This window comes from Anarhichas minor, unplaced genomic scaffold (assembly GCF_050575085.1).
Source record: "Anarhichas minor isolate MPS153535 unplaced genomic scaffold, ASM5057508v1 ptg000017l, whole genome shotgun sequence".
NCBI lineage: Eukaryota > Metazoa > Chordata > Actinopteri > Perciformes > Anarhichadidae > Anarhichas > Anarhichas minor.
In genome coordinates this window covers 13,729,775-13,747,152 of record NW_027466463.1, presented here as the reverse complement: position 1 = coordinate 13,747,152, position 17,378 = coordinate 13,729,775, and the positions used below count along the sequence as shown (strand labels likewise).

General features: G+C 41.3%; 1 protein-coding gene across 1 annotated transcript; it reads left to right on the top strand.

Annotated features, from left to right (window-relative positions):
• Window positions 1-3,046: 3,046 nt before the first annotated feature.
• cpn1 (carboxypeptidase N, polypeptide 1) lies at window positions 3,047-16,482 on the top strand. Its single transcript, XM_076093758.1, has 9 exons — window positions 3,047-3,453; window positions 5,651-5,847; window positions 7,449-7,604; window positions 10,809-10,985; window positions 11,102-11,213; window positions 13,101-13,240; window positions 13,927-14,026; window positions 15,779-15,897; window positions 16,091-16,482. Exons 1-9 carry the CDS (start codon window positions 3,219-3,221, stop codon window positions 16,199-16,201), a joined length of 1,347 nt encoding a protein of 448 aa, XP_075949873.1. The 5' UTR covers window positions 3,047-3,218; the 3' UTR covers window positions 16,202-16,482.
• The last annotated feature ends 896 nt before the right edge of the window (window positions 16,483-17,378 follow it).

Here is a 17,378-nt window from a genome sequence, read left to right as displayed (position 1 = left end):
TTGAAAACCTGTCTCATGGGTCTTCCTCTACAACATATTCTTGGCTAGACGGGAAAAAAACAACAACATGAAAACAACAACAGCAGAACCCAAAATGAGAACTCACCGCACACTCCTGTTATTCCACTTAACATCAAAACACACATCCAGAATATCCCTCGCGCCTGGAGAGCACCCATCCTGGTGCGCGCTCTCTGTGAGGACGGAGCCTGCCAACGAGCTGCGGTGGAAGTACAAGAGCACAAGAAAAAACTTTCTTCATCTGCAATCGACACAACTCCAAATAGAGTAACATGTCTTAACGCCACCCCTCCCCTACTCCCGCATCCACAGCGCTCATTATCATGCTAATAGGTGTAGTGGGCGGGAAAAGCGCAGCATCCAAAAAGCTGTGAGTTAGAGGTTGTATTTTGGTGGAGGGTCTGAGCATCAAACATGTGACAGACCAGCTGGCATGTTGTTGTGCACTCTGGTATATGTTTAAAAGTTATATATACAGTAATAAACAAATATAACATTATAATAGCTTAATTTTAACTCCTTAATGTCCGCAATACGAAAAATAAAAATCCCTTGAATTTTTTATTTCCTTTGGGCAATAAGAACAACAACCAACAGGTTTTTTTAAACAGATCCCACTGTTTTTTTTAAATTATAGGCCACTATAGTTGAGAAGTCGCTTCATGGTAAAAGCAGAATACAAACAATGTACTGTAATGATGCTAATAGACTTATAGTATACCAACACATGTCAATTTGTTGCCATGCAATTAGTAGTGAATACAAGTGTATTTGTCAGTGAATAAATATAGGTTTTATTGTCTGAACCTCTGAATTAGGAAGTGTAGGCTTTATTGTGCTGTGCAAATAAGCAATGGGCTTAATATAAAGAAAGCATGATCAATAATCAAGTCTATTCGAGTTTTGCATTAGTATACACTGCCCACTAGTGGACACTGGCTGTAAAGACGAGTCTGAACACTTCAGCTGCAGCGTGCACTAGATATAAAATGCCTTTTTATTTTATCAATGCTGAGTAATTACCCAATAAATGTGTTGGAAAATGAAACATGGACCGATAATAGCCTAATATTTAAATGTTTCAAGAGAACAACTGCTTTCCCACTCTTTCCAGACAAAGAGTGTCTTTTGGCAAAATACTGACAGAATTTCTCTTATTTCACAGGCTTTAAATGGCTCTGCCACGTTGATTAAAAATAAAGATTTTCAATTGGCAAGAATACTGCCTGAAGCCAATTTAAGGTAATCAGAGTGGTCGTCACACATATTTCTATCGGCTACATTTTTTAAATTCACATTTCAATAATTACGTCTTCTCTTTATTGACTTCCGCGCCTCTTTACTTCCCCTCTTCGTTTTCCTTTGCATTTGGGAAGAAAGGCGGATCTGATTTATACACACACATCAATTATGGTGACATGCTGCCCCCTTCAACCAAGGTGCAAACTTGTGGTTATGTACTGTACAAGCTAACTTAGAATTGATATTAGTATGATTCACAATGACTGGACAACAAACATATGTGATTCTATAGGTTTATACATGTGATAATGGTTAAATAGGAAGGATGTTACCACCCTGCATAGTGTCCGTGGTTGTAGTACAATTTACATCCACCAGATGTCATTTCCTTACAATAAGCCACATATTTATGTACAACTCATTTACATAGGTTCAAATTCAAAGTAAAATTCTTTGACCAGGACTTTATCCATGATATTTGGATTCTATAAGTCAAGCTGAACTCCTGGAATGTTTTTAACAATTCAGGGCCAGTGACCAGGATGTTGTGGGACATTTAGTTCTTGCTCAACAATCACGTTTTATTCGCATCTTGCTGGGATTGTTTCATTGAGCGGAGCGTCGTTGGCATGGCAGTGAGATGTGAACGGGACTGGCGAGTGGAGCGGAGCCCTGAGGCTTACCAGATGTAAAGAATGAAGCAGAAGAAAAACAATCACCAGCAGAGACAATGAGGAAAGTTCAGAGCAGTCCCGAATCACTTCAGCTTGTCATTTAGAAGGGCAATGATGGCACAGGATCTGTAGATGTGAGAAGCACAGTTTCAGCTCAACAGCTTGAGGAAAATAACAGAAAAGCACATTTTCATGGAATGAAACCATATCGTCTTTTTCTTCTCCTGCTTTCTCTCCATCCTTCTTGTTGGTCTTCCTCTCTTTGTATCTTTTTGGACATTTCTCTTTCCTCTTGAGCCTTGTGTTACTCAACTTTCCATCTGTGACTCTTTCTCTTGCTTCACGTTTGCCCTTCCTTCTCTCTTTTTTTGAAACTTCCACAAGTGGTTGCACAACATGCTGTGAGGAAAAAGCTCCTCTTTTCTCCAGCAGGTTTGATTGACAGCACCCCTTGCATACTCGGCAGTAAATGTGTGTGTGTGGGTGTGTGTGTTTTTGTGTGTTTTTGTGGGGGGGTGCATGCATCTTGGCATCAACCTGTGTATTTTAGAAGTCTAATTGCAGCATTTTGTCTTTCTTCTCTGGGCCATAAGAGCATGTGTGTGTGTGTGAATGGTGCTTCGAAGAAATAAAAAGTCCAAAGGTTGCGAAAGAGCTCCTACACTGATTCATCTGAGGAGTGCAGGCACACGTGCATGCGTGCGTGCGCGAGCACACACACAGAGGTTGTGTGTTGACTTAAGAGTTAATGAATGGATGATTGAGGGCTGCAGGGGTTGGGGAGAGCAGTGCCGTGGAAACAACCCCTCTTTCCCAGGAAGGGAGTATAGAACAAGAGTTAGAGACAAAGAAAGGGAGAGAAAATGGGTGTCTTAGAGACAGAATGAAATTCAGATTGTGTGTGCACAGAGCCGAGGGGGCTGCGGGGCAAACTACTTGAAGCAGCAGTACTCCAAACGCCAATAAAGCAAGTAGCATGTACTTGACAAGCACCCAAAGGGAACGAGAGAGGGAGAGAAGCAGCTGTTGGAGGAGGAGAGTGAGACAAAGAAGGAGCAGGGGGCTGTCCTTACTTGCTCTTCAGTGTGAGGACTGTATGTGGGAGGAGGCACAAGGAGAGGGAGAGCAGGAGAAAGAAGAGGACAAGAAAGCAGAAAGCAGTATGTTTGGTGTGTAAGGAGATAAATATACATCTGAAAGTGTTTTGCATAGTTGCAGGAAGTCTCTCCTCCGGACACCTCTCCTCTAACTCCTGTGCTGCACAACTTGGGCTGAGGGACCATGCAGCGGGGGCGGACTCTTCCCTGGGTCGCTGCTCTCCTGCTGGGGCTGATGGGGCTCCTGGTGTGCGGCTCAGACTTCCAGCATCACTGCTACGAGGACATGGTGCGAGCCCTGTTTGCAGTGCAGAGCGAATGCCCCTACATCACGCGCATTTACAGCATCGGGCGCAGCGTAGAAGGGCGCCACCTTTACGTGCTGGAGTTCAGTGATAACCCGGGCATCCATGAAGCATGTGAGTAACTCCTGCTGACAGCCCTGCGAGGATGAGGATAAGATCAAAATGTGTATTGATGAAGGATTTCTTTATCTCAATCTGCATGTTCAAACTAAAACAACTGTACAGTTGGGAAACACTCATAACAACAGACGTACACCAAATTCCAAGTTAATATAGTATTCGATTTTAATCTAAATGTGAAAACCAGTTTACATGAGTTACAATTTGGCTGCCCATTTGTTTTGCACTTCTTGCTGTGGTGAGTGAGAACATAGCTGGCACAAGACAGAGCAGGCTGTGGGCACTCTGGTTTTTTTCTCCAAGAGATGAAATACAAAGTTTCTGATTTTGAGTCTGAATTTAATGTGAAGAAGACGAGGAGCTATCCCAAGCTGCCTTCTTTGATAAACATCTGTGGCGGTAATCTTTGGAAAACTTAAAGTGAAAATGAAACGGCAAAAAAAAAAAAGAGTCAACATCTGTGATTCATTTCAATTTTTGCCATCTGATTGAAAGCTGAGCAGATGACACAGAAAGTTCACTTTGAGTCAACAAGGCTTTGACCCTGAAACCGCTCTTGCAGAAGCTTTGCGTGTCCCCCCCCCCCCTTATCCTAACCACTGAATCAGCCCTCCAGGTGTTTATTTTGCATATTGGTTGCAAATTGAAAACCATAACCTCGTCATTGCAAATGTTTGTATTGAAAACAGGCTAAAGGGGCATTTTAAATGGCAGTTCTTTGAAAAAACAACAACTTAACAACTGCAGGGAATGCTTTCTTGGCTGCGGCTGAGCTTGCATTTTTTTCCTACATTTGCTCACGTAAGTGCTTCCTCTAGTAGAATAGAAGGATGTACGCCTGTTCTGTTGCAAGATGACCAAGGGTGAAAAACAGGAACTGTGCACTTCATGGAGGGGAGTGACCTGAAGTCCGGTCTGGGTCAACCCCCTTGCACCCTTTAGGAAGTTCACGTCTTTCGCATGCTGCTGTGTGTGTGTGTGTGTGTGTGTGTGTGTGTGTGTGTGTGTGTGTGTGTGTGTGTGTTTTGAAGCTGCATGCTAGAGCCAACACTGTTTTCTGAACCTGAGGCCAGTTGGCCCCGCGTTAAAGAAAAGGAGGTGAATTGCAGCGCCCAAGCTGCCATTTGGGTGCCTGAAGCAATTAGTGAAGGGTGTTCATACATTTGAAAGTATCCGCTCTTCCCCACAATACCCCACCGCCCAAAAACTTACTTTTTTTCTCATGGGCAACTTAAGTGCAAACAAAAACAATAATACAGTGTTATATGCGCCATGCTTTTAGTGTAAAATCATATAGATGGGGTACAAGAAACATTATTTTTAGCTTTAAGCAAAAGTGTTCAGCAGTGGCTCTGTGGAGCTGCAGGGTTTGGGGGGTCCTTCGTTCTATCAACGCTGCAGCAGTGATTAATGTAGGGACCCCTGGGAGGAGGGCTATACAGAGAGGGAGACTGTTTGGATAGGCGGCTCACCCAATCAGTGGCAGATACCCACAGGAATGCCAGATGATCTTATCCAAATAATTCAATCAGTTGTAATCAGACTCCCTCCCCAGAGCTCACCTTTGTCAGAACCTTGAGAACTACCGTATCAAGAAATTCCAATAATGTAAATGCATTAAGGATAAAACATAGCACAATCTTCCTCTTTCAGATGAAAAGTTGAAAGTCTGTTTACAGGTCTTGGAGAGTACTTCTTTGTATGTGAAAAGGTATATGAAGCCTTTTGTGGCTCCAGAGAAGTCTGATAAATGAAAAAAGTATAAAAATGAAAAAAATAAAATAATCTGGAGGGTTTAAAAAGAAACTAGAACTGAGTAGCTACTCATAGCTGCTTGAGGCTACATTAGCTGCTATTGGCATAACACATAAGAATCTACGTGAGAACTGTTGGTGATCAAGTTGCATTGTGGGTAATGATGGTGTTTGATTTTAACAAATGCATTGAATAATAAAGTGGGAAATTTAAATCATGTAACAAATAGAAACTCAAGTTACTACCATGAAGACTCATAAAAAACTCACAGGTTGAACTAAAAACATGAAAAAGACTACTTATTGAGCCTACTGTATTGCTCGTGTGTGTACGTATACGTGCACGATCAGGCAGTCATTATAAATGTCACACTCTGCAGCTCTGTGAGGCTTTTTGACCTCATGCCTCCCCCCCTACCTCTCCACTTCCTCCCCAGTGGAGCCAGAGATCAAGTACGTGGGCAACATGCACGGCAACGAAGTGCTCGGCCGTGAACTGCTCATTAAGTTATCCCAGTTTATGTGCGAGGAGTATCGGGCCGGAAACCAGCGGATCATGAGGCTGATCCACGACACACGCATCCACATCCTGCCCTCCATGAACCCGGATGGCTACGAGACGGCTGCCAAACAGGTGATGCACACACTGACATACATGTGAGCTCCAGGCTTCCTGAAAATGTTTATCTTTGGTCACCATTTCTTCAGCAATCATTTGCACAAGTTTCCACATTTGTTTCCTTGATCGTGTTCTTGCCAGTGGAAATGTTCCCTCGGGAAAACTTAACACCTGCAAGTTAAATCACACACATCTTATCTGTCTCCATCAGATAACATATATCTAAAAAGGTATGCGAGTGTCTGTTTATATCCACTGAAGACATGCAACCAAGAGCCAAAAACAGTTATTTAATGAAATCTTCCACTGTTTGTTAATGTCTGTAATAATCCCATCTACCAGCTCCCTGAGAAAGCCCCTAGCTTTCTACCGGGAGGTAATTATGTGGGCCGTGAAACAACTGCAAGCCAACTGCAAGCCCCCCCCCTTCCTTTAACACAAACACACATATGTGCACAATCTCTTTGAGACTAACTATATGTCCTGGGGAGACCAGTTGCACATGACTGTCCCTCTCTTTGCCACTCAGACGACACACGAACAAAGCACTATAATTTGTTGCATCAACAGATGTTTGAATGCAGCAGCAGCATCTGGACAATAATGGGAAGGTCATAGCGTTGATTTTAGGTACAGATTGAGCAACAACATTCTTTCTTTTTTTGTGGCCATGCCATCACAAATGGTAAGATTTAAGTAGTTCCATACAGAGTTCAGTCTGTTCTTTAAGTTGTCTTACAGCAGGTCAGAAAGTCTGCATGGAAATACTGCGCAAATCGGTTTTTTGGAACTGCTTCAGATGTCAAAAAGAAAAGAAAAAAGGCTACAGTATCGTTGCTTCATAGTCAGTAAAGAAGCTCTGTGAGGCCGTCCACTAAGTGCTCACGTCAGACTCAGCATGCTTACATGCTCAAGATGACATTGTCAACAACTTGAAATTCAGGTACATGCGTCACGTATATGTTATATGTCCACCACGGTTCAAATCTATGGGTTCACCGTCGTCTTTTGGCATGTTAGCGTGATAATTAGCACTATACAAAACGTACAGCTGAGGCTGATGGAATGTCATTAGTACAATTTTGTCCTGATGATGGCACTAGAGGAAAAATATCACCAAAGTCATGACGGATTCATCCTACGAGTAACATGAATGTTTGTATCAAATTTCAACAGAGACATTTCACTCAAAAGCACAAAATCTCATGAGTCCCGACATCCTTAGATTCTGTGTCTGCCTTTGTATTTATAATACTCGGCACTACTGTCTTTGGATTTTCTCTTGTTTGTGTAGTATCAACATCTTTTTAAGTTTTATTGGAAGGATTTGAGTTTGGAAAACAAGGAAATCATTGTGAAGTGAATGTTTTATACATAAAAAAAAAACCTGTTTGAAAATAATTTACTGTTGTTACACCACAGACTGCGTGCGCAGTTTGTGGAATACGCAAACCAGTTTTCCTTTGCTGCTTCCAAGCAATATGAATTCATAGCTTGAAAGACCCAAGAAGCCAAAAAAAAAAATCATAATTCAATCACTCTGCTGGAAAAAAAACAAGGTAACCCAACAGTAGCTGCTGTTTGAGAAACTTTATATTTTGTCTGTGGGCGAACAGGGTCCAGAGTACAACGGCTACCTGGTGGGTCGAGGGAACGCCAAAGAAATGGATCTGAACCGGAACTTTCCAGACCTGAACGCACTGGTGTACTACTACGAGAAGACAAACGGGCGAAACCACCACCTGCCCCTGCCGGACAACTGGGAGCAACAGGTCAGTGCTACTGGGTAAATACTGGGGAGATATTTATCTACGTCTACGTGTCTGTGCATATGTGTGCAAATACATGTCTGTGCTTGTGTGGGAGAGAGGGAAAGAGCAGGATGGAGGAGTACATTTCTCATGCTTGTGTCAGCGTTTGAATATGGAGTTGAATAATGAGCAACTGTAACATAGCTGAGTTATCTTGGCTTTGACTTTGTTGACATAAACTATTTCATGAGATTTGTACTGCATCAGACTTGAGCTTTCACTAAATAAAAAGAAACTGGTCATAAATTCAAACAGTGAGTAGACCCAGTAAATCGCTTGGTAAGCTGTGTGTTTCATGTGTGTGTTTGTGTGCGCCTGTATACTACCTGACCTGTTTGGATGGGTGCGTTTGCTTATCTTACTGTAAGACCTACGTATGGCTCCTCACATAGACGGTGCTTGGTCAGAAAGAGGCCGCTCTCCTTCGTCTTTGCTAAATGAAACAGTTGGGCAAAATGGCAGCCTAACTAGTTCCAACTGAGAATACAAAGTGGAACAAAAGCATGACTGAAAAAATATCCCTTAGATCCAAACTTGCAACTTTTACAAATAATGTGAGTTTGAGTATTTTATTTATTCTTCTCTGTTTGATGGAAACATGGATTTTTGGAGCATAGGAGATGAATTCAAAGCTCAGAATGAGCTTTAAAACTTCACAAAGGACATCAGCGGAAGATGACTGAATAAAGTTGGCATACAGAAGTCCTCTAAAGCTCTTTCACTCGTGGAATCATAGCGGCCATACAAGATATACGTATACGAAGAATACCTTCAGCTTCAGCTAAACATTTTTGTCATTTCGTCACCGCCACGAGAATTTGAACTGCCCGACTCTGCGGTCTCACAGTGTGTAACGGTTACCTGCAACCTTGAGATACTGCGTGACTCTCCACATAGCTTACAAACCTGTGATTCCACTCAGAAGCATTCGTTCATTGCCACGTCTGTATTTTTTCTTGCTATGAGACCACTGAAAGCCACTAATCAAGCTCTGTGCTCCTTGAAATATTTCTAACTTGGCAGAAACAGTCAGGTACTTTGCAACTACATGTCTTGTCCATTACTCGTAAAAAAATATATATAAGAAGCAGTCATTTATTTAAACAATGTACAGATGTATTGCATTTGTGCTTGGCTGCAGAAGAGACAACGTTCTGTTCTGGGTGACTCTTGTGTATTTCAGTATTGCGCTTATTATTTCAGATCACTGCAGTGTGAAATGTAGACAGAAGGGAGGAGTGAGCGTGTGTGCTGTCAAACTAAAAAGTATGTTTTAAGGATTAAGGTCATATCCTTGGGGGTGCCTCGTCTGCCGTCGTCTTATCTTCAACAGACTCCACGAGGTCTACTGTCTTCAAGGTTAACTTCCGTGACGTTTTTCCTCTTACGTTTGTCCATCAGATTATAACGCTAGATTAAGCATGTATGAGTGTGGCATTATTATTTTGGTATAAACAGCTATATAGACAGCTACTGATTTCTTTTTTTCTTTTTTCCTATTTACTAGTTCCTGGGCTACAAATGTGTTGAGAAAACTAAAACTCTGGTCCTCCCAGTGACTGCCTCCTGAAAGGCAAACACAAAAGAGTAACTGTGCCACTGTTACAGATACCTCATTCATGCTGGTCGGGATTACATCCTCACAGGCTGCATGAAGCAACAAGCCCCCTGTGCTCGCCTGCAGGCACAGCCATGCTACATTTGAATTAGCCAACTGGTGATGTTTCATCCAGAGGAATGTGTTTAATAGAACAAGAAATTATTTTTTCATCAGCAAGGGAGACTGCTTCACAAACTAACGCAAATTTAAGCATTTTTGCTTTATAGGCAAGCAGACTGATCTCAGTTTAGCTACGATAACTCAGAAACTCCCAGTTGACCTACACATGGGATATTTTAATTCCTGTGTTTAAAAAAAACCTGCAGACAATTGATTGGCGTGTGGAGAACATTGCTCATACAGTGTGAAATCTAACCTAGTCTGTCTCACTGTATTTGTTTGAAATTGCATGGAAATCCCTCTATCTGTTCAGTTTTTTGAGTTTTTTTTAACTCTTAAAGATTTTCAGTGTGTGTGTGTGTGTGTGTGTGTGTGCGTGTGTGTTTGTCCTTCATATGTAACCCAACACCATGGTGACAGCTCTGACTTCAAGCACGCAGGAGTGTATATAAAGATCCACAGATAATAAACACCTGCCAGTCTTTAAAACAGGAGTCTGCACTTCAAGGCCAGTAGTCGCTGATTATTCTTCAGCTGAACCCGGCTGTGTTTATTGTCCCACATACCTTATTCAAGGAGAGGCATAACTCCATCTCTCCGTGCATGAGGATATACGGCTCGGAGCGTGTGAGGATAGTTAGCACTGACAGGGAAAATAAATGGCAGCCTAAAGTGGAATTTAAAGGTTCGAGATGCATGGGAGACAATTTTACAATATTGTAAATTTGAAATAACTGTTGTGTTTCCATCCTTGCAGCTCTAATGTTGCATAATCTTGTAAACTCAGCATTCTCCCTGAATACCAGTTCTGAAATCAGAAAAGGAAGGCCTTTTAACAAATGCTAACCATGCCCGATTCATTTCCAGCCTGGATCAAATGAGATACACTGAAGTGTTGGAGGATCAGGGAGAAAGCACACTGCAAGTAAAGCTGAAGAATCAGTTAGGGGGGGGGGGGGGGGGGGGGGGGCTTGAGAAAATCAGAGATAAGCCTAGTGCTTGAAAATGAAAAGGGCTGGGATCACACAGAGAAAATATTTGCATATGATAAAGCAGAGAAGACTAGGATTTGTCCAGATAACCAGCCAAGCAGAGAAGCCAGGGGTTCTGCGTGAAAAGAACACCAGATGTCTTCAGTTCCACTCGTGTTGTTTATGAAACGTCTGGGATGAAGATGACAGCATACAGTAGATCTAACAGGCACTAAAGAGGGCCTTGGATTGTTGAATCTAAGGATTAGGAAAAAATGTGTAGACTAAACTTTGACGATATTTTATAAAAAGAATAAGAGTTAAACACTTGAGGACATTACTGCACTACAATGCAATGAGTACATTCAATACGTCTCTCTGTGTGTTTATATCATTGTATGAAAAGGCCCATATGTCATGTCCATTATTCTGTAAGTACATCAGCCATAAAAGTGATATCTGTATACTCCACAGGTTGAACCAGAGACTATGGCGGTCATAAAATGGATGCAGAACTACAATTTTATCCTGTCAGCCAACCTCCACGGAGGAGCCGTGGTCGCCAATTACCCGTTCGACAAGTCGAGAGATGCTCGCATTCGGGGGAGGACCACGTACGCGGCCACTCCGGACGACAAGATCTTCAGAAAGGTGGGCTGCAGATTAAAAAAATCTCACCAGATGTTACCAACATCAAATGTCATCGCTGTCTGTGTGTGATAACATGTGCATGATTGGGCACGTGTGCGATGTGTGTGTGATGACAGTTGGCGAGGACCTACTCGTACGCTCACAGCTGGATGCACAAGGGTTGGAACTGTGGGGACTTCTTCGATGAGGGCATCACCAACGGGGCCAGCTGGTACTCTCTGTCCAAAGGTGAGCAACACCTCTGGCTCCTGAGCAGCCTGAAGGGAAAGCAACACACATTTTGAAAAGAAAAAGCATGTTTCTATTATCTTTATAGATAGATAAGCGCAATACTGACTCACTACCTCCACGTCCAAAAAACTGATTTAAAATTTAAAGTGTTGGAGAGAGTCCATTGTTATTCCCTTTTCAAAGAGAGACAAGGCCACCTGCATGAACGATGGCGTGCGCTGGCATAGACTTCAGCATGGATGACATGCCTTGAGTGGCTCGAGAGGCAAGCTTTCCCGGTGTCGTCATGGACTCTTGGTCTCCTCTTGCCTTTAACCTCTTCACCTTCTCCACACCAACAGCTGCACTTCCACTGACCCCTCAGTTTAGATGCTCAAGTTAGTAAATAACACATGGTAGCAACAACCTTAGGGACTGTATGAATTAGGGTAGTCTCCTGAAGGGAAGGTCTTTTGGAAGCGCACAGCCTCTAAATATTAATGTCAGATTTAAATTTTGTTTCAGCCTTTCCTTTGGCTGCACTGACAGCGGTAATAACTATGAAGTTAGTGGCTCGTGGTTCAAACATAGTGGCTGGGATGTTTGAGACAACTTGTTGTTGTTTCTAATGTGAAATTTGGTTGTTTAAAAGTTTCCAGATAATACACAAGTTTACACTATTTATGCCATTATTTAGCACTGACAGAGGAACCTTTTTACGCACCAAGTAGATTGAGATATTGGGGGTGTTGCAGATTTTTGTGTAAGAAAGGGGAGGGTCCATTGGACATTTTAATAAAGCTGAGGAGGGCCTTGCTTTTTTATATTTTAAAGTGCCCTCCAAACCCCAATCATTTTCATACAGTCCCTAAATGGGATGAAATCTTTACATTGAATCTACAACTGAAGAAACAAATGTATATCTATCTAATGCTGAAAACATCATGCGTCCTTTTTGAACACGCCTCTTCCATGGTGTTTGACAATTAAGCGGATGACCCATCAGTGCAGCAGAAATCACTGGTACACCCATCAGTCATCCGAATGTTGCCACATAACTCAAGATTACTTTCACATGGATGCACAGAAACACGTGCACATGCCTTTTGCACATATCTGTTTTTTAACAACCCAATTTTAACACCAACTAAGCCAATAGTGCTATCTTGGAGCAAATTTAAATATACACTTTTAGTGTATTGACCCCTATTTTTAGAGTAGTGTCACCCGGGTGTCCCGTCAGCAGTTAACCATGTCAGATTTACTGCCTACCATTTGCTCCTAGGAAAATAACTGTGACTCTTTTAGGTTTATTCTGATATTTTAGTGGACTATGAAAGCAGCCAGAATGCCCAGTAAATATGTTACTGGGGTTTGATTTAATATAATATTATTTACTGGCATTGGCCGCCTACAGGCCATTAGGAGTTATACGAGCTCAGGCACTGGCAGACATCATCCTCCCCCGTTTGCTTTATGAGAATTGTTTTGCCATAGAATGCTTTGAAGCTACAGCACACTAAGTTCATCAGACTGTCGGGGCATATATTTAATATAAATTCAGTTAAGCTGTAACTGCAACAATACCAATACCCATGTCTTTGATGTGTAAATCCCGGTCTGGACTCGTCTGGATTATTCCTTGGAATGTGAATCTGTTGAGCTTTTCGGTGCAGTCGTGCAAGCTTTTGAATTTGATCAAAACGCCCATGGTTGCATTCAGCAGGAGCATGTTGTGTGGTTTATGTGGTTTGTAGATGGACTGAAATGATCAGTTACAAATCTGAATGACTCTTTAAAGAGGCAAACTGAGGCTCCGTGTAAACCGTCTATAAACCACCCATTGAAATAAAGAAAGATTCCTCCCTTCAAATATAAAGTAGAGTCTTCTCATGTGTGTTTCAGGCATGCAGGACTTCAACTACTTGTACACCAACTGTTTTGAGATCACCCTGGAGCTGAGCTGTGACAAGTTTCCTCCCGCATCAGCACTGCCCAGAGAATGGCTGGGCAACCGAGAAGCACTGGTTTCATACCTTGAACAGGTCAGAACACAAACACACACACACACACACTCACTATTTTGCAAATTCCTGGTCATTTACAATTTACAACACAAATACGCAGACATCCAGTTACACACAAAAACCCAACTGCCAAGAGTCACGAGTCCAAAACTCTGGCTTCTTGTAAATATTGGCTCGGACTCCCTGGATAAAGTGACTTTAAATGAGCTGCTTGAAATTCAGCTTAATACATGAAAACTGACTTTAGCCCTCTGTCAAGTATGAAAAGAGGCCCTAGTCTAAAGACAAATACCCGTCATCCAAGATTGTCAGAGTGCGGAGATAAAATACAGTAATATATTGCCACTGTTAGTGTTTCTTAAGCCTCAAGGGACGGTTCAGAAATGCATAACCTTTTATTCTGCAGCACTGACTCAGACCGAAATGGAAGGGGTTGTTTGGTCTTGTTTGACTCTATGCTTTATGCAGACTGCAGGGATAGTTCCACTGTTTTGGAACAGTTTCACTGGAAATGTAGTTTACAACCTGGTAGGACTTATAATCTATGCTGTAAGTCATTGCAGTATGCAAACACAAAGCTATCTACGGTCACACATACCCGACTTGCCTATATTAACACATATTTCACACATGACATGATTCATAAAAGATTGTACCGTTAGAAATTGGCCAAATGAGATGAAAAAATGACTTGTGTTTTCCAGGTGCATCATGGGATAAAAGGCATGGTGTATGATGAAAACAACAACCCAATAGGCAACGCTGAGGTCTCGGTGGCTGGCGTCAACCACGATGTGACCAGCGGTGAGAAGGGGCTGGAGGGGTGACCGTTAAACAGATGTGGAGTGTTTTACTCCTTAATTGCAGGGTTGAAGAAGTATGTGAGTGTATGTGGTAGATTATAGATTATAATAGTGCAGTCCATCCTCACATTGGAATAGAACAAGCTGTGGTCAAAGGTGAAAATGCATTAAAAAGAATAGTGCTAACTGTATGCGCTCAATTTACATTTACCCGAGTACTGTGAGTCAACTCTGAGGTACTTTATAGTCCACTGCATTAGAGGGAAATTTTATACTTTTTATTGTATTTTTTATTTGACAGGTATAGTTTCTAAAAGCTACAAGATTCTTAAATGAGAACATTCAGATGCGTTATTAGACAGTGAATTAAACCACACAAATCAGGCACACCTTGTTCGACTACAACTTTAAAATGATGTTTACATGTTAAAGCATTTGTATCAGTATCATAGCTGCAGAGGCTATGTTTCCTGAACAGTGGGTACTTTTACTTTTTTACTAAACATGAAGCAATATATTCACCCTGCATACCAACATAAAGGAAAGCAGCTCGGCTAAAAGCTAATGATAAACATTCCTACCTGAGCGAAATACAATTGAAATACCAATTAACAGTTAATTGGTGTTTAACTTAATGAGCACACAACAATCACAAGCTAACGGTGCATGGCCACTAGTGGTGCTATCAGCTTTGCTACTTCATGGTACCCACACAGACGACATGTCATCATGAAAGCTGAGACTCCATTATCACCCTACGACCAAAACTCACTGAACATGCAGCTGAAGGAGAGAACAAATCAACTTCACTTTATTCAGCCATAACCATAAATGATGTCTTACCTTTGCTGTTTTGTGATCAAAAGTTGTGTTCACGGGCATATCAACTGCTGCTAATTGCTACTTAAATTTCTCTGGATCAATTTTGAGTTGATTCCCGTCGTCTGTATTAATTTAAATGGCATGAAAGAGGATTTGCACTCTGCTTTCCTGAGTCAGGCATCGAAGGGACAACTTTCCATGTGAAAACACGGTTTGTGTCTCCATCTAGCGGATGAATGGTGGTACTGCACACGAACGGAAACTTGTTTAAAATATTTCATTTTGTTTTCCAAAATAATGGCATAAATTGTTTTTAGATAGAATTGATACCTAATACCCAACATGTAAATTACATTAAATGAGTTTTACAGTTACCTGAAAACATTTCAAATGGCACAGATGGTGCCCCAATGGCAAATTTGATTTGATTTGATTGGATGTCGGGGGCCTTCAATTGCAAAATGTCACTGAAAGAGACACAAATCAACCAGGAAGAGACAAAAGAAAAATACAAAGAGACCAAAAGAACTACAAAGAGACTAATCATGACAACAAAGAGACACAAAATGACTACAAGGACACACAAAATGACTACAAAGAGATTAAAAATGAATAAAAAGAGACTCAAAAGAGATGCAAATCAACCACAGTGAAAAACAAAATGACTACAAAGAGACACAAAACGACAACAAAACTTGATGTCTGTGTGTCTCGCTCCTATGTAGAAGGAGTGGTGGGGCCTTTAGCATGTCTATTGTCTCGCCTATTGTCTCACAATCTGCCGATGCCAATACCAGACCATTTTTTGGTCGTACATTGCTACTTTTACTTAAGTAAAGGAACTGAATACTTCTTCTAGCGCTGTGTAATTTAAGATTTGAAATTGACTAGTTGCATGTTTTCACATCTTTTCCCATGTGTGCTCCTCCAGGAGTGGATGGCGACTATTTCAGACTTTTGTTGCCAGGCACCTACACTGTGACAGCATCAGCCCCAGGTTACGTCTCGTCCACCAGCACTGTCACAGTGGGACCAGCGGAGGCCATACAGGTGTGTTTCTATATGTACTGACATGTGTGTGCATAAAAAGGATTTTTTTTTGTAGAAAAAGCAGGTAGTAAGAAGTCTAAATATTCTTTTAGAGACCCAGACTTAGCTTGTGATTCATAATTGTGTGTATGTTCTTGTATTCTAGACTCTGTATTGATCCCTCACAACTTGTTCTCAATCTCTTCCCTCACAGCTTCATTTTTACTTGAAAACGGCACCAAAACTAAACCTGAAAGTGAAGCCCCACAACGGCAAGAAGAACCTCTCATCTCCCAAGTCCCCCTTAAAACTCGGCCCCAGATGAGACATGGACAATAGCACACAAACATATATACATATATACTGAAAATCCCACATAACACATTATATATATATATGTAATTTTACCTTTGTAGTCCTTTGTATTTCAAACCTTTGTGTTTTTGTGTGTGTCTGTATTAAGAACATGTTTTTATGTATTTATGTAACAGTGTTGATTTGTACGAACACAGCTATCCTGTATTTGTAAAGGACTTTTTGGATTTTGATTACTATAATTTGATGAAAATTGAAAGTGAAAATAAAATAATGTTTTTGCTGTCATCATTTCTTTGTATTTTCAGTTTCTGCTTTATTTTGCCACATATAATTGGTCTGTAAGGCGCTTGAATGAAGTTCAGAATTGTTTCCTCGCTCACTATAACAACGATGCAGATAATAATATATCATTGTTCAATCCACCCTAAAACAGAGTACAGAGAATATTTTTTATATATATATATTTCAGTGGGATGTTTAAGATGATCCTTTGAAAATCATGCTCGACTCACTGGAAACTTTTTCCTGCTGATCTTTCAGGCTGTTTTATAAAAGTACCCCAGTAGATGTCCCTGCTGCACAAGGAAGCAAGCCAAACAGGGTTGTCCCTGTAAATGATCATTCCTAAAAAGTTTTGTTTTAGCTATCTCGGGAAAAAATTGTTCTGCTTTTGTCTAACCAAGCAAACGTCTGCTTCTGAAACCTTTCCAGTATTCAGTTAAGATTATTATACGTCACATTGATCAATTAGCAATGTTTTTATCCATTGTGCATCATCACTACTGTCTAATGAATAACTGAAGGTGCAGACCATATTTTCAATTGTCTGCTGAGCCGATTCCATCATCCAAGGATCGGGGAAAACAAACAGGAAAGCACTGTTTCCTGGTGGTGCAGTCCTAGAACTTCTTCTAAGCACACTCCACGTGCACTGCTGATCATTGCATGATACAGATCAAGACTGTGATCCTCAGCTCCCTGGAGGTGGCAGCAAACGTCTCTTAGATAAATGCACAGTAACATAAATGGACATATTTGTCCTTATCAGTGTTTTGGTTTGGTTTCATAGATGTGTTTTTCTGTTGTATGAATGTGTTCAAATCCAAGGGGGAGGAGACGAGATAATCTGCATATATACTCTGTTTTGTCTATTCATTGTGGTTAGACCTCCGAACCATCTGTGG

Excerpts from the sequence above, each read along its gene's own strand:
- cpn1 (XM_076093758.1), top strand. The coding sequence starts at position 3,219 with ATGCAGCGGGGGCGGACTCTTCCCTGGGTCGCTGCTCTCCTGCTGGGG. Across the intron at positions 3,454-5,650 it reads CCCGGGCATCCATGAAGCAT|TGGAGCCAGAGATCAAGTAC; the intron begins GTGAGTAACTCC and ends CTTCCTCCCCAG. Across the intron at positions 11,214-13,100 it reads CTGGTACTCTCTGTCCAAAG|GCATGCAGGACTTCAACTAC; the intron begins GTGAGCAACACC and ends TGTGTGTTTCAG.